The sequence below is a fragment of the Rhinatrema bivittatum genome, chromosome 2, assembly GCF_901001135.1.
Source record: "Rhinatrema bivittatum chromosome 2, aRhiBiv1.1, whole genome shotgun sequence".
In the NCBI taxonomy this organism is placed as follows: domain Eukaryota; kingdom Metazoa; phylum Chordata; class Amphibia; order Gymnophiona; family Rhinatrematidae; genus Rhinatrema; species Rhinatrema bivittatum.
The window spans coordinates 623,766,709-623,793,443 of record NC_042616.1 but is presented as its reverse complement, the minus strand read 5'-3'; the positions used below and the strand labels follow the sequence as shown (position 1 = coordinate 623,793,443).

General features: G+C 47.9%; 1 protein-coding gene across 1 annotated transcript in view; it reads right to left on the bottom strand.

Annotated features, from left to right (window-relative positions):
• MCM4 (minichromosome maintenance complex component 4) overlaps positions 1–26,735 on the bottom strand; it is a 114,637-nt gene that overhangs the window by 20,489 nt on the left and 67,413 nt on the right. Inside the window, 2 exon segments of the mRNA XM_029591250.1 lie at positions 8,510–8,738; positions 19,053–19,260. Coding sequence (XP_029447110.1) covers positions 8,510–8,738; positions 19,053–19,260 — 437 coding nt within the window.

The following is a 26,735-nucleotide window of genomic DNA, read 5'->3' as shown; positions in this document are numbered from 1 at the left end:
CTGTAATACCACAGATCATTCCAGACCAGTGGGGTTTATGCATCCCTACCAGCAGATGGAGGCAGAGAACAGAACCTTGAGGCACTGCTACATAACAGAGCATACCACCTTCAGCGCCTGTACCCAAGCCAAGATTAAATACAATTCCCCTCTCACTGGGCAAACTATAAACACTCAGGATTGGAATCCTCTTAACTGGAGATCCACCAAATAAAACCAAGACCCCCAAGGACCTGGCAACCTCATAACAAAACCAACTTAACTGTTGTAACTGGCAAGGACAATGCAAAATTGCACATATGAGCACCAGGAAAGTCAGTCTTTCAGCAATAATACTGGGGCGGGTCTCTAGACTGATCTGTGTTATTACTGGAACAAAAACAAGCAGGTAAAATCCAATTTTCCTTTCCTGAACATACCCAGATCAGTCCAGACCAGTGGCATGTACCAAAGTAACCCTACACTGGGTGGGAACCCAAAAGACCCGCTCTTACACTTTCACTAAAAGTCGCATCCTCCGGTGCCTGAACATCCAAATGGTAATTCTTGGTGAAAGCATGAAGCTAGGACCACATTGCGGCCCTACATATCTCCTGAGACACCAACTGACACTCCACCCAAGAAGCTGCCTGCGCTCTAGTAGAATGCGCCTTAAAGCCACTTGGGACTGCAAGACCCTTAGCAATATAGACCGAAGAAATAGCCTCTTTCAACCATCGAGCCAACGTAGCCTTCGACACTTTCTCCCCTTTCCTGGTTCCACTGAACAAAACAAAAAGATGGTCCGACCGTCTCAAAGGATTGGTAACCTTCAGATACCACAAAAGCACACGTTGCAACATCCAAAAGGTGAAGATCTCTCCCCACTGTCGAGTCCCTAGACCAGAGCTTTCCAAACTTTTCATGTTGGTGACACACTTTTTAGACAAACATAATTTCACGACACAGTAATTCAGTCTACTAGTAAACCAGAGGTTAAAGGTTAAACGAACGAAACATATTTCTACAATTTATGTATGTTTCCTTAAATATATACATAAATAAAATGTTTCACGACACAACCTATCTCATGAAAACCTTAAATTTATATTAAAAATATATATTCCAAGATTCATGTTATTGTTATAATTTATGAGAAACAATAATAAAACAAATTGTCTGTCCCCCACACACTCATCTCTCTCCTCCCCCCCAGCACATGTCTGGCCCCCACACACTCGTATCTCTCCCCCTCAAGCACATGTCTGTCCCCCCAGCACGTTTGCCCCCCACTCACTCATCTCTCTCCCCCCAGCACATGTCTGGCCCCCACACTCATGTACCTCGTCTTTTTGATTGTTGCCAGTTAAGTGCTTCACTCCCTTCCATGATCACTAGACACTGCTGCTTGCAGTCAGTACTCCTCATGGCCAGGCCTCATCGACAGCAGCAGCCAATGCAAGGATGGCTGGGCTCGTTCCACCCACCAAGCCCCCCAAAAAAACACGATTGACAGCAAAAATCACCCAATAATAAGCAACCCATAAACTGAAAAAAAAAAGTGAATCTCTAGGAAAAAAAAAGCCCAAACTCGCATCAGAGTTGACCGGGCTTGCGCGACACACCTGCACACTGCAGGCGACACACTAATGTGTCCCGACACACAGTTTGGAAAGCTCTGCCCTAGACCATTCAGAGAACCCCGGCAACTCCACTGTTTGATTGACATGGAACACAGAAACCACCTTTGGCAAAAAGGAAGGCACCGTATTCAGACACCTTGTCAGTAGAAATATGTAAGAAATGGTCGCAACAAAAGCCTGAAGCTCCGAAATACATCTGGCCAAGCAGATTGCAACCAGAAACACAGTCTTTAGCGTAAGACCCTTCAAGGAGGATCACACCAAAGGCTCAAAAGAAGACTCACAGAGTACCTTCAAGACCAAGTTAAGATTCCAATCCAGACAGATCTTGCAAACTATATATTTTAAATAACTGGATGTTAATCATAGTAATACAATCACAATCTTAATAAAAATACTACATTATTTCAAATGTTAATGATGTGTCATATTTACAACAACCCTTATTTTCTTCCTTTATACTGAAGGATCGCAGGGGGCGCACCAGAGTATATAGTGGGTGCCTTTTCAGTTTTCTCTCTGACTCCATCTGCTGGACGGGAGGCATAACCCAGCAGTCTGGACTGATCCTGGTACGTACAGGGAACCACATTTTAAGGTTTGTCCTTAGAAATGAAATGTACTTATCATAAAATGAAGCAGCAGCGGTAATGAACTTCTATACCCTGCTGTGAAGACTAATCTGCAGTAAATGACTTCAGTGCCAGAAAAAATGGAAAGTGTTCTAAACATCAAAATCATAGAACATATAGAAAGACATGGCTTAATGGAACAAAGTCAGCATGGCTTTACCCAAGGCAAGTCTTGCCTCACAAATCTGCTTCACTTTTTTGAAGAAGTTAATAAACATGTGGATAAAGGTGAACAGGTAGATGTAGTATACTTGGATTTTCAGAAGACATTTGACAAAGTTCCTCATGAGAGGCTTCTAGGAAAAGTAAAAAAAGTCATGGGATAGGTGGCGATGTCCTTTCGTGGATTGCAAACTGGCTAAAAGACAGGAAACAGAGTAGGATTAAATGGACAATTTTCTCAGTGGAAGGGAGTGGTCAGTGGAGTGCCTCAGGGATCTGTATTGGGACCCTTACTTTTTAATATATTTATAAATGATCTGGAAAGAAATACGATGAGTGAGATAATCAAATTTGCAGATGACACAAAATTGTTCAGAGTAGTTAAATCACAAGCAGATTGTGATAAATTGCAGGAAGACCTTGTGAGACTGGAAAATTGGGCATCCAAATGGCAGATGAAATTTAATGTGGATAAGTGCAAGGTGATGCATATAGGGAAAAATAACCCATGCTATAATTACACAATGTTGGGTTCCATATTAGGTGCTACAACCCAAGAAAGAGATCTAGGCGTCATAGTGGATAACACATTGAAATCGTCGGTTCAGTGTGCTGCGGCAGTCAAAAAAGCAAACAGAATGTTGGGAATTATTAGAAAGGGAATGGTGAACAAAACGGAAAATGTCATAATGCCTCTGTATCGCTCCATGGTGAGACCGCAACTTGAATACTGTGTACAATTCTGGTTGCCGCATCTCAAAAAAGATATAATTGTGATGGAGAAGGTACAGAGAAGGGCAACCAAAATGATAAGGGGAATAGAACAGCTCCCCTATGAGGAAAGACTAAAGAGGTTAGGACTTTTCAGCTTGGAGAAGAGACGGCTGAGGGGGGATATGATAGAGGTGTTTAAAATCATGAGAGGTCTAGAACGGGTAGATGTGAATAGGTTATCTACTCTTTCGGATAATAGAAAGACTAAGGGGCACTCCATGAAGTTAGCATGGGGCACATTTAAAACTAATCGGAGAAAGTTCTTTTTTACTCAATGCACAATTAAACTCTGGAATTTGTTTCCAGAGAATGTGGTTAGTGCAGTTAGTATAGCTGTGTTTAAAAAAGGATTGGATAAGTTCTTGGAGGAGAAGTCCATTACCTGCTATTAAGTTCACCTAGAGAATAGCCACTGCCATTAGCAACGGTAACATGGAATAGACTTAGTTTTTGGGTACTTGCCAGGTTCTTATGGCCTGGATTGGCCACTGTTGGAAACAGGATGCTGGGCTTGATGGACCCTTGGTCTGACCCAGTATGGAATATTCTTATGTTCTTAAGGTTGCACAACTGAGTCTTAGACCATATGTCCGCTGACCAATTGGGCAGTCATAAGAATCGCCGGGCCGCCACCACCTAGACCAGGGGTCAGGAACCTTTTTGGCTGAGAGAGCCATAAACGCCACATATTTTAAAATGTAATTCCATGAGAGCCATACAATATGTTTAAAACTAAATACAAGTAAATGTGTGCATTTTATGTAAGATCACACTTTTAAAGTACAATAAGTCTCTGAAAATATTACACCAGGCCTTAAGACACCAATACATCTCCTATTAGGAAAACGGACCAAGTCAGGCTGCTATAGAGTCCTACACAGAAACTACACGCCAGCAGAAAACCTCACCTGAATCACGTGCTGTCCCTCACCTAACATAGAATAAAGAGACCAAAACGCATAACAAGAAGCATGCAGACAAAAACTGAATTGGAAACTGCAACAAGCCAGAGTCTCTGTATGCAGTGTAACAAAGGAAAAAAGAAACATCACACATCCTTATAAAACAAATCAAGAAATATAAAATCATCAGCAGTAAAACTGTACTAACAAAAAGAACATATTTCGAAACAGCTGATGAGTGGAATATCCAATAATTAAAAACTCATATAAAACATTTCCAGATACCAACAAAATATTTCAAAATAGCAGACACAAAGATCCAGTAATGAAAAATAATAAGGATACAAAAATTTTTTTGCTCTGCATACCTGGGAACGTTTGATATCCAGGTGTCCTGAGATTGTTCTGAATTAGCAGGAGGTGGGGTGGTTTGCTTGGAACTTTCTCCTCTCTGTCACATACCAGCGCTCTCTCTCACACTGGCTCTCAATGACACACCTATACACACATGCTCTCAGTCACTCACATATACAAATGTTTTTTCTCTCTCACTTATATAGGCTCTTAATTACACATTTACACACATGCTGTCTATCTTTTCACGCTTACACACACACAGGCTTTCAATCACATAAATACATGCTGTCTTTTTCTCTCACACACAGACTCTCATTCACATGCTTACAAACATGTCCTCTCTTTCTCTCATTTACACACAGGCTCTCAATCACATACTCACATGCTCCCTCACCTAAATCAGCTCTCAATCACACACAGACACACATGGTCTCTCTCTCTCATTTAAACACAGGCTCTCAATCACATACTCACATGCTCCATCACCTAAACCAGCTGTCAATCAGACACAGACACACATGATCTCTCTCTTACTTATACACACAGGCTCTTAATCATACATACACATGATCTCTCTCACACACAAAGGATCTCAATCATACACACATACTCTTTCAAACAAACAGGTTTTCAATTACAAACTTACACATACAGGTTCCCAATGGTAAACTTACATTCATGCTCTCTCTCTCACAGGCAGGCTCTCAATCACAGACATACTCTCTTTCACATATACAGGCTCTCAATCATTCACATACATGCAATCTCTCACTCACACACACAGGATCTCAAACACACATGCTTGCTCGCTCATTCACTCTCTCTCTCCCCCCCCCCCCCCGGGAACTCGCGGCAGCAGCAGCCACCTCCCAACGCTAACCTCCTTCATTTTCAGCCCTCGCGGAGGCGAAGGCGGAGTCCCATCGGCCGCGGTTGAAGATTTTCATTTTCCTCCGAGCCGCGCTGCAGTCTTCTTCCCGCGCAGGCACCCGATGCTCTCCACTTCCTCTTCCGGGCCGCGGGAAGAAGAGAGCACGCCGGTGCTCTCTTCTTCCCGCGGCCCGGAAGAGGAAGTGGAGAGCATCGGGTGCCTGCGCGGGAAGACCCGCGCAGGCACCCGATGACTCCAGCGCTGGCACCCGGCTGACACCCGATGACTCCCGCGCAGGCACCCGGATGACTCCAGTCGGCGTGCTCTCTTCTCCTCCCCCCCGCGGCCCGGAAGAGGAAGTGGTGAGCATCGGGTGCCTGCGCGGAAGAAGAGACCACGCTAGTGTGGTCTCTTCTTCCCGCGCAGGCACCCGATGCTCTCCACTTCCTCTTCCGGGCCGCGGGGGGGGGGGGGGGGGGAGGAGAAGAGAGCACGCCGGTGCCGCTGACTCCAGCTGTCCTGCCGCGTTCCGCCCGGGCTGACAGCATTTTAAGCCCGGGCGACGGAGGACCGGGGAGCAGCTGGGTCAGCGGGGAACCGCGAAGTATGGCGACACGTGTCTGCGAGCCAGATGCAGCCCTCAAAAGAGCCATATCTGGCTCGCGAGCCATGGGTTCCCGACCCCTGACCTAGACCATACTTCTAGACAGGGTGCACACCAAATCATTTAAGGTACCTGCCACATAGGCCACCCCTGCCTCCAGATGGGCCTCCTGTGTGGGGGACAGCACACTGGAGACGCTTGCTCCTGCAGCTTCTGGATCCAACATAAACAAGCACGCATCATACTAGCGCACACCACCGCCCAGAGACTCAACGCTGACACCTCAAACATGTGCTTCAATTGAACCTCCAGCTTATAATCCTGGATATCCTTGAAGCAGCTGCCTCCACCAGCAGAATAATAGTCTTCTTGGTCACTGCGGATACCGCCACATTGACCTTAGGCGTTTTAAGGCGATCCAAGTGCTCTTCCAACAGGGGATACAATTTAGCCATGGCCCTTCCAACTTTCAAGCCCGCTTCTGGGGAGTCCCACTCCCAATTAATGAGCTTCTGGATCTTGTAGACAATGAGAAAGGCACAAGGAGGACCGCGCAGACCCTCAAGATCCGGGTTAACGCCCTTGTTGTTCAACTCCTCTTAAGTCAGCTTAATATCCAATTCCTCCAACACCTGAGGAATAAGCGACCGGAGCTCTTCCTTCTTAAACAAATGCACCACCCGGGGGTCCATCCCCATCCGCTCTGGCAGCATCCGAGAGGTCTGGTTCATCCTTGCTCCTATCCAACTCTGGATTCTGGTCCGCACCCAGGTCCCCCTCCAGATCCACAGCTGGAGGGGATGCACCTTCATCTTGCACTTCAGAATCCTCCAGATCTCTCGGGGTTGGATCCATATGCACAGCCCATAACCTGCGATGCTGTTCTGGTCATACCGAGGTCACCCTTGCGGAAGTCAGAGGTCTTTTGGGGGGTCTGGTAAGCCTCTCCCTTGGCCTCCGCTTAGCTGCCTTCCTTGCCAGAAAGGCCTCAAGCATCAGCAAAACAAATTCTGGAGGAACCCCCCCCCCCCCCAAGCCCTCAGCAACTTCCTCAGGGCGGGGCTCAGAGACCGCCCTCTTCTCAACGCCATCCTCACGAAGCTGCGCTGCAGGAGAGGCGCGGAGGAGAGTCACCGGTGGTCAGAACCCACTGACTACAATCCCCCTTGGGAACAGCCCAGCCAGGGGACTCCACCTTGATCCCCACCGCGGAGCCTTAGGATCCTTAGAAGAGGGGTCCCTCTCCCCCTGAAGCACAGTCCGTGCACAGGGAAAGGGAATTAAGGTGGGCAGACCAGATACCACGACCACAACACTGAAACGCTACCTGCTCTGGGAAAGGCTGCACCACGTAGTCAATCCTAGGCTGTGTCGTTGCACAATCCCTAATGGTGTGCGGGAAGGTCTGCAGTTACGGGAAGCACACACGTGTGAAAGGGGCTCCAAACAGGCCGAAATCGTGGCCAGCCACAAGGGGAATCCCTGCTGAGGAAGCCCTGTGAATTGCATGGCTGGAGCGGAGGCAGTCAGCAAAACAGGCAGCTAAAAACAGCCACAGCCGCTCAAAGCCAAAATAAGCTGCGGTGCACCGGTGCGATCGGGTCACACAAGAAACCGCCCCCCCCCCCCACCCCCACAACAGACACCGCTCCCACTCCCCTCAGTGACCCGGCACTGCCAAAGTTGTCCGCCCCGGCCCTGCACCGCAGGCCTACTTTCCTGTCTGTCTCTCCACAAGCAAAACCAAAAACATTAAAAAAAAAAAATTTTACTAAATGAAAAACAACCAAAAGAAAAAAAGCCCTTAAAGGGATACTTCCCTGAGGTTGCCAGTGGCGGAGAGGAGGGGATCTCGGGGCATGAAGAGGGAGCAAGTCCCCTGGTTATCAGCGGCCCTGGAATCCACGGGCCTCTCTACAGCCAGGGGTATCCAACCCCCTGTTCGCCCAGTTCAACTCAAAGGATGGCCCACTAAAGAGCCTGGCATCTCAAGGAGCAGCTCCCAATTTTCCAACTCTAGATCAGACAGGACTGCAGGTATGCACCTCTACCATCTGCTGGAGACAGAGAAATACTGAGGAACTGAAGTTGCCATGCTTGGTTATGTAGCAGTGCCTCAAGGTTCTCTGCCCCATCTGCTGGTAGGGATGCATAAACCCCACTGGTCTGGACTGAAATGAGTATGTTCAGGAACAGTCTATTTTTCAACCATTTTTAAATGGCAAGGTTTAGTGGCAATTTATAGCTATAAACAATATCTCACAGCAGGGATCGAGTCCTCTCTGAATTAGGGCTTCCCAAATCTATCCTGGAGACCCCACAAGTCAGTTGGGTTTTCAGTATACCCACAATGAACACACATGCATTGGAGCCTCAGATTATGCAAATTTATCTCATGCATATTCAGTGTAGGTATCCTGAAAAACCGACTGGATGTGGCATCCTCCAGACAGGTTTAAGAAGCCCTGCTATAAATAAAATTTCGGATTTGGACAGACAAGTGCGCGCTTAAAAAAAAAAAAAAAAAAAAAAATCAGATCTTTCTAAGAACTGCAGCAGCAATGTGAGCAAGAGGGGATACAAACCTGTGGTGAGAATAGAGATGTCCACGATGCCAGTCCGTGGGTCAGTAGCGGACTGTTTCAGTGCTTCACGATGGAGACGTTTTGCCTCTTCTACATCAATTGTTTCAACTTTGCTAGAAAAGCGTACTTTTGCATGAGCTTCTGAGAGCCGGATAAGCGATTCTAGCTGGCGGGGATATGCGGACACCATACCTCTACCACTGCCAATCTTCCTCATGTCCACATAAGCCTGAGGGGAGAAAAATCAGTCCAAATGCAGACACTCGTAAAGAAAAAGCTTTACAGGGCATGCTGCTCCATGATACACCTCTTAAAATTAAAAAAAAAACCAAAACTGGTCTGATACAACAGTGAGAATGCGGTATCTCTAAAATATGGAGCTGTCCTTTACATTAAATTGGGAGGGCTCATACCACTAGAAGGTTAATGGAGACCAGGAAAAGCTAATTGATGACATTACAGTTACTGAGGTAACTTACTAGCCCAATATACCAGATGTCGGAAAATTCGTTCTTACCTGCTAATTTTCATTCCTGTAATACCAGAGATCAGTCCAGATAAGTGGGTTTATGCATCCCTACCAGCAGATGGATACAGAGAACAAACCTTTGAGGCACTACTACATAACTGAGGGTGCCACCTGCAGTCCCTCAGGACTGACCTGTACCCAAGCCAAGATGTATAACTTAAAGCCCAATTAGACGCCAAGGATAGTCCAAATTTGAGCTTTTATTTGAATGGAGACAATATATGTTTGTGCCCGACTCAGGCCGAGTTTCACCCAGCCAGGGGCTGCCTCAGGGGCTAAAATCAATAAACAATGTAAACAATACAGGACATACATAAATAATTTAAAAACATTGAAATGTGTAAGACTAGGTAACACATAGGGAAATAAAATTATAAGCATCACTTACACTAGAACAGAAATTATGAATGTGAACCGCAGTGAAAAATCAAATTTTTACCTGTTTCTGAATGAACAATGTGTATACCAGATTATTCTCAACTTGAATGCATCAAAAAATCTGGTAGTCAGATGGTTTGAAGTAAATTGAGAAAAGTGATCGCAAGCACCACTGGGCTTAACATACAGTGAAACAATTCATAAGTTATTAAAAGGAATGAAAAAAAATTTTTTTTTTATAATTGGAAACAATGAAATTAAATTGTAGGACAATGGTGGTAGACGTAAAAATTATGGAAAAATATTTTTTAAACCTAAGACGATTTAGAAATAGCATAAATATAGAGATATCCTTTATCAAATCTTAAATAATCCCGCGCTGATTTTCCTAGGCTAATATTAGCTATGTAAATAATCCTATGAAAACTCTACCTATCGGGTTAAGAAAGTCCTTTCATTTAAAACAGATGAACGGAAACGCTGTATAAATGAACCAGTTAACTTGTGCACTGTATAAATACACTCCATGCGAAATGCCATGACTGATGTATGTTTGTCTTTCTTATTGAATCAGCTAAAAAATAAATTTTGAAAAAACCAAAAGAATGACACGAACATACTCATCGCTGTTACGGCTGCCAAATATACACTGTGTCGCCATCTTAATGCTTCGATGTGGTGCCGATGCTGAAAAACTACCCACTTAAAAATTGACACATAAACATAACCGGAGCCAGTGCAAGACATGTCAACATCTATATGCACTTATATATTTGTCAAAGCCGACTGGCATAAACTTTATACATTATGCTGACATTGCCGCGGCAAATGTCTATTCTTATGCCGCTGTGATTCAATGCAGCTTCAGGCACCCGAATCGATTTCAAATTTATGTAAATATATAAAAAAATTTTCATACCAATTGAGTAATGGATGTATTTAAATGTCATTCTTATCTTTACCGTAGCTACCTACTATAGCTGGTGCCGCCGTTTTGAAAACTTAAAAGTGCTTCAACATATTCCAACTCTTGTGAAAAAAAACAAAATAAAATGTTGTCACGGCATATAATGCTGCATGATTATGTTCAGAGTTGCTTACCTCGATTTTTTCGTATTCTGATGCGGTCTCCGCTCAAATTCATCTGGGACTTAGAAGCTCGACTGAATTGTTTACCCTTTAAATATGTTGAAATAAGATGCCAAAAAACCTGTCAATCAAGACAGGGAGGCGTGGCTAACAAATAGCCCGTATGTAGGGTGCGGAATAGACAGTATATCGGAACTCTTACTTACTATATATTCAAATGCAATAAATATTAAAAACCATTCCTATCGCGAAATAAACCAAAAATATACAAATAAGAAACTTTGTATATATATCCACCCTTGTTCTAAAATACGAAATATTAAAAATAATTAAAGGAAAGAATAAACATTATATTATGTATGCCACACATACACTACTGACCTACGATCCCCTGTCATTGATGCAGAGAGTAATTTTGGCATTGCATCAAAGGTGAGCATAAGGCTTATGGTTAAGGGTTGTAACCGCCGCATCAAGCAAGTTACCCCAATGCTTGTTTACCCAGATTGCACAGATCGATGCCTTGTTGGATGATGTCTGAATGTAAATCCTGTTTTCCTCACTTCCCCCTACCATTGAAGCAGATAGCAACGCTGTATATGCTTTCAAAGTGATGTATCAGGCTTAATTGGTTTAGGGAAGTAACCGTGGTAATAAGCAAGCTACCCCCATGCTTATTACCAGATTGTGAAGTTCAGTCCTTTTTGGTTATCTGAATGCAAATCCTCTTTTCCACATTTCCCTGTGCCTTTGAAGCAGGGAGCAATGTTGGGGTTGCATTAACCATGCAAGGTATTTTTTGAGTAAGAGTAGTAATCACCAGGTAGTAGTTAACATTCCAGCAAGCCACCCCCCCATGGCTCTACTCTTCATTCCCATCCTCTAGCCTTTATGGATCCAGTGTGTTTATCCCATGCCGCTTTGAAATCTTTCACAGTTTTAGTCTTTACCACTTCCTCCGGAAGGGCATTCCAGGCATCCACCACCCTCTCCATGAAGAAATACTTCCTGACATTGGTTCTGAGTCTTACTCCTGGAGCTTCAAATCGTGACCTAGTTCTACTGATTTTTTTCCCATTGTAAAAGGTTTGTTGATGACCATGAATCATTAAAACCTTTCAAACCTTTCAAGAATCTGAAAGTCTATATCATATCACCTCTGCTCCTCCTCTCCTCCAGGGTGTACATATTTAGGTTCTTTAATCTCTCCTCATAAGTCATTTTATGAAGACCATCCACCTTTTTGGTCACCCTTCTCTGGACTGCCTCCATCCTGCCTCTGTCCCTTTGGAGATACGGTCTCCAGAACTGAACACAGTACTCCAGGTGGGGCCTCACCAAGGCCCTGTATAAGGGGATCACCACATCCTTTCTCCTACTAGATATTCCTCTCTCTATGCAGCCCAGCATTCTTCAGGCTTTAGCTATCGCCTTGTCACATTGTTTTGCAGACTTCAGATTGTTAGACATTATCACCCCAAGGTCTCTCTCCTGCTCCGTGCACATCAATCCCTCACCTCCCATCAAATACAATTCTTTCGGCTTTCCAGTCTCCATATGCATGATTCTGCACTTCTTGGCATTGAATCTCAGCTGCCATATCTTTGACCAATCTTACAGCTTCCTTAAATCACATCTCATTCTCTCTACTCCTTCCGGGGTGTCCACTCTGTTGCAGATCTTAGTATCATCTGCAAAAAGACAAACCTTACCTTCTATCCCATCCGCAATGTTGTCCCAACACCGATCCTTGTGGCACTCCGCTTAACACCGCTCTCTCTTCAGAGTAAGTTCCATTTACCAGCACACATTGCCTTCTGTCTGTCAACCAGTTTGCAATCCAGGTCACCATCTTGGCACCCACCCCTAAGCTTCTCATTTTATTCACAAGCCTCCTGTGCGGGACTGTATCAAAAGCTTTGCTGAAATCCAAGTAGATGACATCGAGCGTTCTTCCTCTATCTAATTCCCTAGTCACCCAATCAAAAAAGTCAATCAGATTTGTCTGAGAGGACCGTACCCTGGTGAATCCATGCTGCTTCTGGGCCAGCAATTCTTCTGACTGTAGATAGTTCACTATTCTTTCTTTCAGCAGCGACTCCATTACCTTCCCTACCACAGAGGTGAGGCTAACCGACCTGTAGTTTCCAGCCTCCTCTCTGCTCTCTTGAAAGCCTTATTACCCTTCCTTGCACCACGGAACAGGACAAATAGATGACAAGATCTCCGAATGGTATTCATTACCTTAAGATATTGCAAAAGAATCAAACGCACATCCAATAAGTGAAGTTCCCTTGACATCATAGCAAAATACCAAATACCAGCTTGGCAACCTGGTTAAGGTGAAAAGAGAACACCACTTTAGGCAAAAAGGAAGGAACCATACGTAAAGAAAACCCATCCTCCAAAAAACACAGGAAAGGGTCCCTACATGACAATGCTTGCAGTTCAGAAATCCTTCTAGCTGAACAGATAGCCATAAGGGAAACAGCCTTCAGGGTTAAATCCCTTTAAAGAAGCCCTTCTAACCGGTTCAAAGGGAGGACCACACAGCACCTGACTAACCAAATTCAGATTCCATGCTGGACAAATCTTCCAGACCAGAGGCCAAAGATGTTTTGCCCCCTCGAGGAAACAAACCACATCCGGATGAAACGCCATTGGTCTTCCTGGAATCCTACCTCAAAGAGATCCTAAAGCTGCCATATGAACCTGAAGGGAATTATAGGCCAAGCCACTTTGCAAAAAGGCCAGAATCTGCGAAACGTCTACATTCAAAGGATGCACCCTGTTCTGCAAACACCACAATTCAAACACTCTCCACACTCAGTCATAAGCCTACAACATGGAAGGCATCCTTGCCTGAGGCAATGTCATAACCACAGGCTCAGAATAACCCTTCAAGTGAAGCAGTCGCCTCTCAAAAGCCAAGCTGCTAGACAGAAGTGATCCTCCTAGTTGGAAAATATGGGTCCTTGCCACAACAGTCCTGAGATGGGCCAAGCGAACGGGACTGTCCACCGCTAGACAAAGAAGGTCTGCATGGTTAGCGTGGCCATTCGGGTGCCACCAGAATCACCCTGCCTGGATGAAGCTCGATACTCCGCAGCAATCTACCTATGAGGCGCCATGGTGGAAACACATACAGCAGCAGATTTGTCAGCCACAGTTGAATGAGAGCAACCATGCCCTCTGATCCGACCTCCCTTCTGCGATTGAAAAACTGAACCATCTTCGCATTTCCTGAAGCCACCTTGAGGTCCACCACTGGTCTGCCCAACTTGGCCTGAATCAAGGAAAAGGCCTCTGCCGACAACTCCCACTCTCCCGGATCCAGATGCTGTCTGCTGAGGAAATCCACCTGCATATTGTCCACTCCAGCTACATGGGAAGTAGCTATTCTTGCCAGATGATTCTTGCACATCCAGTGCTATTAGACGACTCTTCGTTCTGCCCTGCTGGTTGATATACTCCACTGTTGTCGTACTGTCCAAGAACACTTGCACTGCCTGGTCTTGAATAAGTGGGAGAAACACCATTAAGGCTTTGCACACTGCCCTGGTTTCCAGCCGATTGATGGACCAGGTTGCCTCCTCTGACTACCACTGCCCTGGACCAATTTTCCTTGACACATTGCACCCCCCCCCCTCCCCCCATCCAGAGAGGCTGGCATCCGTAGTCACCACCACCCAGTCAGGCACTTCTAGATCCATCCCTTTCTTGAGATTGTGCCAAGACAGGCACCACGACAGACCACACCTGGCATCCTCCAGCAACAGCAAAGGAAGCTGAAATTCCTCCGAAAGCGGATTCCAATGGGATAACAGTGTACTCTGCAGCAGGCGCATGTGAGCAAAGTCCCATGGAACTAACTCCAGCCATGGAACCCAGGACGTGCAAATAGTCTCCGACCCTGGGAACCAACAGACGCAGAAGCTGAAGGACCTGACTCCAACTTGACTACTCTCTCCGTAGTCAGAAACACCTTGCCCATCCGGATATCGAAGCATGCCCCCAGATATTCCATTGACTGAGTCAGCTTTAAATGCCTCTTTACCAGATTTGTCACCCAGCCCAATCAATCCAGGAGCTGCAGGACAAGCTACAACACTCCAGTTCCGACTTCGCCTGTACTAACCAATTTTCCAGGTACACCACTGCCACTACCACCATCACCTTTGTGAAAGTGTGCAGCACTATGCCAACCCAAAGGGAAGGGCTCGAAATTGGAAATATTCCCCCAGGACCACGAACCTCAGGAACCTCTGGTATTTGGCCCAAATGGGAAACAGAGATAAGTTTCTGATAAGTTTCTGACAAGTTCAATGATGCCAGAAACTCCCCTTTGCGCATTGCTGCTATCACCGTGCGCGTCTCCATCCGAAATCACGGCACCTGGAGAGCAGCACTGACCTTCTGCAGATCGAGAATGGGCCGAAATGTCCCCTCCTTTTTGGGCACCACGAAGCACAAAAATTTGAGAATGCAGCAGTCTCATGACCTCTAGCACCAAACTGTCTGAGGTAATCCTGGTCCACTCCACATAAAAGCTGGACAAGCTGCCCCCTTCGGCTTCTATGCAGGAATGGGACATCCTGGCTTCCTTTTGTTGACTTTCCACCTCCGGCCCCTTGACTGGCACCATCCCTGGAGCCTCCACGACCTCCACGAAAGGACTGCTGGTGGTTGCTTGTTGTCTTCGCAGATGCATTGGAGGTGGTCCTACCAGACTGAAATCTCCTCGAATCCCTGAATCGGGTTTGAGACGAGAACACCTTACTAGCACGCTTATCCTCAGGCAGTCTTGCTCCCCTTAGATTCCCCCAACATCTGCATCAGCTAATCCAAATCCTCTCCGAAGTGAAGCTTTCTTTTGAAAGGAAGATTACATAGCTGAGCCTCCGACCACATGTCTGCTGACCAACTGCGCAGTCACAGAAGCCTGCCGGCCACCACCGCTGAGACTATACTCCTGGCTGATGTGCGAACCAAATCACAGAATGCATCGGCTACATAAGCCATTCCAGCCTCTAAATGAGCTGACTGCAGGGCACCATCTCCTGTCGAAGCCGAATCCTGTGCTTTCTGCTCCCCACACAGGTAGGATTCGTTGCATCAAACTGGCACAAACACTCAGCATGGGGACCTCAAACATCGCTTCAGGTGAATCTCCGACTTGTGGTCCTGCACATCCTTCAAAATGGCAGTCCCGCCACCAGGATGGTTGACTTTTAAGTGACTTCCGACACCACAGCATCCACCTTCGGTACCAGCAGTATCTCCAAAATCTCCTCCCATAGGAGATATAGCTTCCCAACTTCCTGATCTTCTTAGGTAAGGGTAAGGCACTCGGGGGGGGGGGGGGCCTCAGCCTATCCTGGAACGGACTCGTCCCCTCACTATCAGACTCCTCTTGAGTCATTTTAACCCTCAATTCCTCCAAGACCTGGGGAATAAGAGTAGCACCTTCTTAAATAAACAGAGAACTCGAGGATCATCCCCCTCCTATATTTCATATGATTCCAGGTCTTCCTTAGCTACATACGGGTCCACACCCTGTGCCAGAGTCACGTCAGCATCTGGATCATCCCTGGGGTCCACTTCAGACTCCGCAAGACACAGTCCCAGACGATGCAGTAGGTTCCTGGACCTACCTGCGGCCCTCTTAGGCTTCTTGGTGCGGATAGGGGAGGCCCAACTTTCGCCTGCTTCCCCTTCACCCAGTTCCTTGCCAGGAAGGCTTTATGCAACAAGAGGAAATATTGACGAAAATCCCTCAAGGCCATCTATCCCCTGCTCCAGGCTGTCTGAGTGCCCCTGATCCAAAGGAGAAATTGGGGGAGGAGAATCTGAGTTCCACAGTTAAAAAGGACTCCTGCTCTTGGCCCTCTGTGGATCCAGCTGCCTTGCAGCCCCACCAGACATCTTGGCTAACACTGATGCCCCCCCTGAAGGGTGGGAAATCTGCTTCCCCTGGTGCGCCCTTGCTGAGGAACCCTCCTCCCCTGAAGCACAACCAGGACAGAGGGAGCAAGAATTCAAGCATACAGACGCCAGCCAACACGCGCAGACATCGCTCCCGCACCGATGGCTTCCCCGCGGCCTGCAAACACAACCAGCCTCAATCATCGCTCTGGCGCGTGCCTTCCCCCCCCCCCCCCCCTTATGCTGCGCCATTTCCTGCGGCACGGAAAAACCGCAGAAAATACTGCTGCTCTCCAGCCTCAGTATGGCCCCCAGTGACACACTGGAAAACAAACGTGGCCACACCAACCGCTGCGGCACCTCCTCTGTACAGGCCTGGCCACTGATGCTGCTTCCCCCAGGATATACGCGAACCAGCTCAGTAGTGAAATTCTGACTGCCTCATGACCGTACCTTTTGCCCCCCAGCATCCAGTTGTTTGTCTTTCTGCTCCTTTCTTTTTCCTTTTTTTGTTTTAAATCACAGATACAAAGGCAAAGAACACACACAGGGGTACTTCCCAATTCTGGGGCCTTGCAGAGGCCTCGGAGGCCCTGAGGGAACCAGTCTCAAGGCTTTCAGGGCCCCCGGCACAATGTGGGTGAGCACAAGGCAGGGGTTCCCCAACCCCCTGGATGCCCGGCTCAACCTGAGGCATGGTCCACCAAGGAGCCTCCTCTGAAATTCTCCTGCTTCAATTTCTCTTTCTTAATCTCACTGCGGAGATGCACCTATACCATCTGCTGGAGTTAGAGAAATACTGAGGGACTGCAGGTGGCCTCTGCAGACGGGAGGTCCTGGGTGCTGAGTAGTTGTTGAATCCACCTAAGGCTTGACCGCTGTATGAGACCGCTACAGACTGTCACCCGGACCTTGAGCGCTAGGACCTCAAAAATCCTTCTGAGGTAGACCTCCAATTTGTGACCCTGAAGATCTTTCAACACAGTCGTCCCCACAACTGGGTTAGTAGTGCGCTTTGTGACAGCGGAGACTGAGGCATCCACCTTAGGGACCCGGAGCATATCCAGACACGGATCTGGAAGCGGGTACAGCTTTGTCCATGGCCTGCCCACGCGCAAACTGGCTTCCGGCGTCTCCCATTCCGGGAGCACTAACTGCATTAGCATCGGATTGAAAGGGAAGGTGCGCGGGGGTGCCCTCAGACTGGTGAGGACTGAGTCAACGTTGCTAGAAGCTGTGGCAGACGTGTTGCCCTCTGGAGGGGCATCGAAGCCCAACTCGGCCAGATCATGCGGTATAAGCAGATCCAGCTCTTCACGCTGGAAGAGACGCTACACCCTGGGGTCATTCCCCTCTATTGGTGGATTCAGAGCGAGGACATCGGCATCAGAGTCGGGGTCCGGTATTGGAGCGGGCGGATTAGAGGGGGCCGGAAGGACCGGAACCCCTGGGACCATCCAAACCCAGTTCACCCCTTGAGAGTCTGGGATCCTGGGCCCCTGCGCTGCAGCCAATCTAGGGACCTTGGCAGGAGGAGGGCAAACAGGCAGCTGAGGATCTGGTGGGTCATCCTGTTGAAGGCTGGCAACATAAGCCTTATGCATGAGGAGAACAGAGTCAGCTGAAAAAAGCCCTGGAGATTTGCCTGGGTCAGAACTGGCATCTGGGGGGTCCACGGGGCTTAAATCAGGGGGGGGGGGGGGGCATGAGGAAAAATCAGGTCCCTGCCCCCATCAGGGTCAGAACCTTCATTCAGTGAGGTTTGGAGCCAAAATGGCTGCCGTTCCCGCGGTTTGCAGGAACGGGGCCGTCCTTGCAGCGCGTCTGCCAGGCCCGAAACGACCAGCTGATCTCTCCGGCGCAGAGGAGCCTTCCCCTCTGTTCACACAGCAAGAATACACTCCCTCGTGGGAGAGCTGCGAGGCAGGCTCTCCACATTAAGGCAAAAGGCCGATCGAGGCATAGAGGGAGAAAGGGGGAGGGGCAGATCTGCCGCGTGAGAGACAGCAAGAATCGCTGGTGCCTGGCTGAGAGCAGGGAAGTGAAAGGTTCAGCTACCCGCTCTTTCCCCCAATGGAAGGTTTTTGGTTTTTTTTAAACTTGGTAATGTTGAAGAAGCAGAGGAATGAACTTCTCTGCAGCAGACGCGAGGTATGCTTCGTCTCTGGGTCTGCATGGTGGAGGGACTGGACCACCAGTTTTACCCCTAGCCAGGCAGGTCACTGGGTAGGGTGCTAGGCTGAGGATCTCAAGGGGCAAAGCCCCCCTAGGCACTCAGTAAGAGCAAGGGGCAAACACTATTGCTCACTACAAGAAATGAAAACTTAAGATTTTTTTTTTTTTTGAAAACTGAAAATAGAAATTAAGTACTTGCTTGATCCAAATAAGACAGAAAGAGGTAGAAAGTAGGTTTTCCCAAACAATCTGACTAGAGGGGAGCCGCATGGTCTGCCATCTGCATCTGCTGCAGATAGAGAAATACTGAAGGGATGCAGGGTGAGCACTGTCCTGATTTAGGATACCCTTTAGTTTTTTCTCTATCTCCATCTGCTGGACAGGAGGCTCAACCCACTGTCTGGACTGATCCGGGTACGTACAGGGAACTCTGATTAGTTGCATTACCTCAATAAGAGCTTGGCTTGCTTCTTCACTTAGCTTAGGACTAACGTAAGTACGGGCGTAGGCAATGTAGTCTTTCAGGACTGCCATATCCACATGCTCCTCCTCAAGCTGCTCCTCGCTTTGGTAATAAAGAGCAACCAAGTGGTGTGCAAGACGCCTATCATAGGCTTCGTCTTGCGGGTCAAGCATTAAGAAAATCAAATCGAACCTGCAGGAAAAAGAAACCAAAATATGGCACAGTCAGCACTTACTTAAACCCGCAAAACTGACTGGTAGCCTTAACACAATATCATACTAGCCCTTGCCAAAGCTCATCTATAGCCATCAGTCATCCAATTCTGTTTGTAGGGACCTGGAAATTACAGAGTTAGGTGCAATCACCAGGTCCCCCCTTTCTAGGGCAAACGATTTGGATTTTTCAGGGCCTGTGTAAAGCTACACTGGAGCAAAGGAAAATAATTAATGGAAACACGTAAAGAGGCAATATCTCTTAGTATTAATTTCATACTCTTTCCCTTGCAAATGTACAGTAAAACTGTCAGATGGAGGATGGAAAATTGGTTCTTACCTGCTAATTTTCGTTCCTGAGTATCACGGATCAGTCCAGACTGCTCTGTTTTGCCTTCCTTCCAGTAGATGGAGACAGAGGAAAAAATTCAAGAGCATCCCCTCTTAACCGGGTGCATCACCTATCGCTCCTCAATATCAAGAGGAGCTCTGGGTCTGTAGCTAATATTTCTTTTCAAAATGATTTGGCTAACTTTCTTGAAAATTCTTCTTTGGATGTCATTGATTGAGGTACTTTATTAGTCTCCTTTATTTCATCATTAGATTTAAATACCGTAATGAGAAATTGGCTCACGGATTTTCCTAAAGTATCCTGTCACTTTTTTTGCCTCAACTGTTAAAACTTTTCCTGATTTAGCCTTTACCACTCAAATTTGTTGAAAAGGTTTTTTTTTATCTCTTTGTAAGGAACTTAAGGTTTTTTCCTTTGTTCTTCGCTTTCCATGTAAATATATAATTAAAAAAAAAGGAGACTAATGTTTTATTTTTTTCCTTCCTGAACAGCTAAAATCTTTTGTCGAGTCCCATAGGCTCACTATGATAGGCATGGCCTCAGCTCAGACTGACAAACAGTAATGAGACTTTATTATACTTGGAACGTAGATGAAATACCCACCAAGTGGGACAACAGACACAGTCCAGAGTAGTAAAGTTACCCAGTGATGATATCCCCGGGTAGTGGCCCGCGGAGCGGGGTACGCCGGGAAACTCCTCCTCCAGATAGTACACCTCTCAAGTAGATCCGGTAGTGGCCCGCAGCACGGGGTACGCAGAGGATCACACAGTCAATGGTAAGAGAAGTGCAGGAGGTCAGCAGAGCAGGGTAGATGATGGTACTTACTCTGAAGCGTAGAAGGTGGTTTGCCGAGGCGAGCACGGTAGTGGCCAGAGGCACAGGGTACACCGGAGGTTCCATCAGCAAGATGATAGCGTACTCACAAGGCTGAACAAGGCTGTGTCCTGGTTAGGTGTAAATGTTGTCTCCAGGCAGGAAGGTCTTCCAAGGAGCGGATAGCCAGAACGCAACAAGGCCCCCGAGGAACGGGTACCTAAGGCGTTCAAGTCCCAGGATCAGGAGCGAGTTCAGCGTAGCAAAAGTGAAGCATCTCTAAGAGCAGTGGAATTCAGGAGGGAGGAAGTCCTTGCCAACTTGTAGGAAGCATAGGTCGGATAGCTTAAATACACTGGTGGGTGTCATGCGGAGGGGACGCCCCCCAGGTTCCCGCCATGACGTGTATTACAAGGAGCCTGGTGCGTGTGCTTGCCCTAGGTAATCCCTGATTCAAGATGGTGGGCGGGATCACCCACGCCTTCCTGGGAACACAGAGGAGAGCGGCATTTGCAAGCGGAGGCCGCCATTCTTCCAAGAATCGCTGGTGCAGGCAAAAAGGAGGTGAGCAACAGAGGTCGCAGCCGTCTGTGACCGAAGGGCGCAACACTTGGTCTGGCCCAGTATGTTATGTTCTTATGGACATACAGGAAGAATGGGGGGGGGATTTAAGTGCTTCGCCCCTCAAAGGTAACATACCACATCCGGATGAGCCATGAGCAGAACTCTATGAATCCTACCTCTCAGGCATCCCAAGGCCGCAACCTGAACCCAGAGGGTATTAAATGTCAATCCTTTGCTGAGACCTTTCTGCAAAAAATCCCAGAATCTACGAGTTGAAGACCTTCCAGACTCGGATGTAAGTTAAAAAGGTAGAGGCCTTTTGGGCCCAAAGCAGGGTAGCAATAAAATTATCCAGATAGCCCTTCTTTCTTAACTGGTTCCTCTCAAAAGCCAGGCCGCTAGACAGAAGCGATCCACTTGGTCGAAAAAGATAGGGCCCTGATGCAGCAGGTTTGGAACATGACTCAGTCGTAGCGGTCTGTCCACCACGTGGTTGACTAGGTCTGTGAACCAGGGCCTCCCAGGGCCATGAGAATCACTTTCCCTGGATGACTTTCTATATGCCGGAGGAGCTTGCCTATCAAAAGCCATGGAGGGAACACATACAGCAGAATATCGCTCGGCCAGGGAAGTACAAGGATATCGACCTCTTCTGCCCCATGTTCCCGCCTGCGACTGAAGAAACGCTGTGCCTTGGCATTTGTTCAAGTTGCCATCAAAACCATATGTGGTGTGCCCCATCTGTGCGAAGATAAGGTTCATCGCATCCCACGACAGCTCCCACTCTCCTGGGTCTAACCTTTGGCGGCTCAGAAAATCCGCTTGCACATTCTCGGTCCCTGCTATGTGGGACGCTACCAGGAAGACTAGATGCTGCTCCGCCCAGGACATCAGTAGCTCCGCTTCTAGAGCTACCTGATGATGTTGGGATCAGATGTCCTCCTTGAGTCCTCGGCGGTTGATGTAGGCTGCTGCCTTCGCATTGTCCGACAGGACCCATACTGCCTGGTTGTGCACAAGTGGGAGAAACTGCCGCAATGCCAGTCGAACCGCTCTGGTCTCTAGGCAATTGATGGACCACTGTGCCTCTTCCTCTGACCAAAATCTGTGAGCCAATTGGGACTGACACACTGCCCCCCCCCCCCCCCAACCGGAGAGACTGGATTCCATGGTTACTATCACCCACTGAGGCACCTTGAGATCCACACCACACCTCAAGTGTTTGTGGATGAGCCACCAAGACTGGAGTTGGTGGACTCTGAGCGGTAAGGGCAACGGGAAGTTTTCAGACATCAGATCCCAACAGGATAGCAATACTCTCTGCAAAGGTCTCATATGAGCAAATGCCCACGGAACCAGCTTCAAAGTGGACACCATGCAGCCCAGGACCTGCAAATAATCCCAGACCCTGGGCACCACAACTGGCAACAGATGTTGAACTTGAGACTGCAACTTCAAAATTCTGGAGGGGCATCGAAGCCCAACTTGGCCAGATCATTCCTCCGCTAGTGTTAGGAATCTGTGTTGCGGGCTCCTGAAAGAGGGAGGAGTTAGCAATCTGTTCAGGATTTGCTAGGGAGTTAGCAATCTGTTATGAAACCACTATCTGATGGGAGGAGCAATCAGATAGGAGTTAGCAATCTGTAATAAATCTGCTGTTAGACTGCGGAGTTAGCTGTTGTGAAAGCTCTGTGTTATAGTTGGTGTTTAGCAATCTGTTAAGAATCTGAGATAGTAGTGGTGAATCCCTGGGCCGGTGGCAAATGTCCACACTCCCGGGAGGATATTTATTTATTTATTTAAAGCTTTTTTATACCGGCATTCATGATACAATCACAGAAAACAGGGGGAGTGATAACTTTGAACGATAAACAGGTGTTGAAGGAAAAGAAGTAAGTTACAATAAAACAGGGGAAGTTGGAACTAGGAGAAGAAGAAGAGTTGAAGGAATAAATTAGGCAGAAACAATGAGAGGAATAAATTATTTACATAGTGTTGGCGGGAAATTTACAAGTGGTTGTAGTCTTTCTGGTGAGAAAGTTAGGAGAGTCAGTTGTGATCAGGAAAGGCTTGTCTAGAAAACCAAGTCTTTAGCGCCTTTTTCTGAATGTTGGTAAGCAAGGTTCCTGTCTGAGGTCAGGGGGGGATGGCATTCCATAAAGATGGTCCTGCAGTGGAATGTTTGATGGTGTGTAACTTTTGTTTGGGGAACGTGTAGGGATCCTCTGTATGCTTCTATCCCTAAAGGGACCACCAGCTAGGCTTGAGTATGGAGACAGACACACATAGTTCTTTTATTAAACAGGTTTTGGAAACCACCAGAGGTGGCAGTAGAGAGTTGATAAGCCCGGCAGGGCTGTAGTCCCTCAGGCACTGGAACCGCGATCCAGGATGGCTGAGCTGTTGAGAAACTGTAGAAAGTGAGTAGGTAGAGTAGACAAGGTTCATGAACAGAACTAGATTACAAAACTCATAAGGTCTCAAGGAAGCTCAGGAGCTGGAAAGATTTAGGCCTCGAGGAGCGAGTACCTGTTTCCAGGGAAAGCTCTGAGAGATGATGGTAACTCACAATTGTTTGTAGCAGCGATAGCTTCCAGGCAGTAGAGAATCTTCAGAATGTCTAGGAACATGGGCCCTCGAGGAGCGAGTACCAGTTCCTATCTGTAATCTGAAAGTAAAGAAAAAAGCGAGACCCCTGAGGAGCGGGTACCTCTGGTAAGTCTGAGGAGGCAGAGTAGCTTGGAGGAAACGTAGCCGAATCTGTATCCGAATCCTCTTCTTGCTAACTCAGTTAGATAGTGAATTAGAGACCTTTAAATACTGGAAGCGGATGATGTCATCTCAGGGGGACGCCCCTGAGGTTCGTGCACTTGCTGGTACTTCAATCAGAGCGCGCGCCCTAGGTCATCAGGCAACATGGTGGATCTGCAACGTCGAGCTGGTCGGGAACACCGGAGGGAGACTGCATGGAGACGCAGCAGCAGCCAGCCGTCCATCAGACCTGAAGGGAGTCGCCACAGAGGTAAAGAGGGCGGAGTGAGGGCGACGGACGCAACAGCTAGAAAGACCTTGCCCACTCGGGTATTGAATCTTGCTCCTAGGAAATCCAGCATCCGAGAAGGATTAAGATGACTTTTGGACTGGTTGACAACCCAACCGAAGGACTTCAGTTGGGCAACATCTTGTCCACATCAAGGTGGCTGAGCTCCTCTGACTGCGCGGATGAGCCAGTCGTCCAGGTACGGGGCCGCCATCACCACAACCATCACCTTGGTGAACGTGCATGGAGCTGTAGCCAGACAAAGAAAGAATGCAAAATTGGAAGTGCAGCCAAAAACTCCCATCACACAGCTGCTATGACGGATCGTAGGGTCTCCATGCAAAAGCTTAGGACTTCGAGGGTCCTGTTCACCTGCTTCAGGGTCCAGAATGGGACGGAAGGAGCCTTCCCTTCTTCGGTACCATGAAGTAAATGGAATAGCGACCAGTCCCCCACTCTGCTTGGGGGACAGCAACGATGGCTCCCAGGGCAAGCAAACGCTGGATTGTCTAATGAATGACCTCTCTCTTGAATGGGGAGCCGCATGGAGAGACCATAAAAGAGGTCCTGCAGAGACCAAATAAATTCTAAAGCATAGCCGTGATCTATGACCTTTAGGACCCACTGGTCAACGTGATTTTGACCCATTCCTTGTTTAAAAAAAAAAAGTGCCAGCTGGCCACTGATTACTGGGACAGAAAAACAGGTCGGCCCTATTTCACTGAGAAGACTTGGATCCGAGGGACCCCTGGCTAGTCCCATCTTGACTTGCTCTACATCCACAATGAAACCAGGATTGGGGCTTACCAGAGGATTACCACTGGCTTGGTCCCGGAGTTGTGCTGTGGCGAAAACGCCTTTGCCCCTGAAAATGAGAGCGGGTGGGGAGAAAGCTCCAAATCCCCTTAAGCTTGTCCTCTGGGAGTTTGTGGACCTTGTTGTCGCCCAGAAATGTAATCAGCTGCTCCAAGTCTTCGCCAAAAAAACTTGCCCTTAAAAGGCATCGCATTTAGCTGAGTTTTGGAGGACACATCCGGTGACCAGTTGCGAAGCCAGAGAAGACGTCTTGCAGAGACTGCAGACACTATTGTTCAGGAGGTACGAAGGAGATCATACAGGGCATCCGCTCCACAGGCCACAGCCGCTTCTAAACGCTCAGCCTGTGCCGCCTCCTGAGAAGGAAGTTCCCAGTACTCAACAGCTGCTGTACCCAGCGGAGACAGGCGCAAATCATAAAACTGCTACAGACCGTAACGTGAATGCCAAGAGCAGATACTTAAAAAATCTTCTTGAGATGCACCTCTAGTTTCCGATCCTGGAGGACCTTGAGAGCCATCACCCCCACAACGGGGATGGTGGTTCTCTTCGTGAACACAGACACCGAAGCATCCACTTTGGGCACCCTCAAAAGTTCCAAAGTCTCCTCCGGCAAGGGATAGAGTTTGTCCATAGCTCGGCCGACTCTCAAGCCAGACTCAGGAGTGTCCCACTCCCTGATCATAAGCTGTTGTACCATATGGTGAAACAGGAACATTTTTGGCCAGTCCTCGGAAACCAGCCAAGATTAAGACAGGATCCACTGTGTCCTGACTCAAAGTATCTTGAGGGACTGCGACACCCAGTTCCACTAGGACGTGCAGAATCAGAGGATCTAATTCCTCCCTGAGGAATAGGCGCAGTACCTTTGGATCATCGCCGTCAATGGGAAGCGACTTCTCCTGCTCTCCGCCTTGATCTCCTGAAAGGAGAGAAGAGTCTACAATGGAATCAGGAGTGGCAGACGGTCAGACAAGCCCGAAGAAGGGTCAGTAGCATCGTCCCGAGACATAGGGCCCCTGACTTTGCGAATCTGAACTGTCCCTTGTGGCTCCTGCTTTCTGGGGACCTTTGCGGGCGGACCTCAGAGTGGCCTGCGCTGTGGGGGCACATGGGCGAGCCTGACTAGATAGGTTTTGTGCATTAAGAGCACAAAGTTGGCAGTAAATCCTGTTGGGCCCTTAGAAACACCCCTCCTCCGAAAAATCCTCCTGAAACCCAGCAGGACTCAAGTCGGTAGGGGACAAATCGGGCGGGAGATCTCCCTCCCCTGCCGCTTGGCTGCATGAAGAGATTCCAAAATGGCTGCCGTTCCCATACTGAGCAGGAACGGATCGGCCTCGAGGTCCAGAGCCACCGGCTGTTTGCCCGCACCACAGGCCTTGCCAGTCTTCGCCCCCCCTTGCTCCCGAGGAGCCCTCCCCACTTGGGAGTCAATGCCCACAAAGACTGGCGCAGGATAAACACACGTAGGTCTGTGACAACATTTCCCCTTGTTTGTTGTTGGGATTTTTTTTTCTTTTTTTCTGCACATGACAGCCAAGCACTCCGGCCCCAGAAAGAGGGGGGAGGGGTGGGGGGAGGGGCTGGACCACCAGTATCAACTCCGTTGCCACTGAAAGTAGGGGGAACTAGTTAGGGCCACCGACCCTCCTAGAAGCCTGTGACTAGGACTGTAATTCCCTGGGAGGAATTACAGATCGCTCTTGTGCTGCTTGAGTAGCTGAAGCTGCTGAGGTTGTTTTTGTAATCTGAGAGATTCTTTTTTTTTTTTCTAAAGAAGAAACTAACTACAGTCAGAGCCGCAGGATTTGCACTAGCTCATCTGCTGGAGACAGAGAAATACTGAGGAGAGATAGGTGTTGCA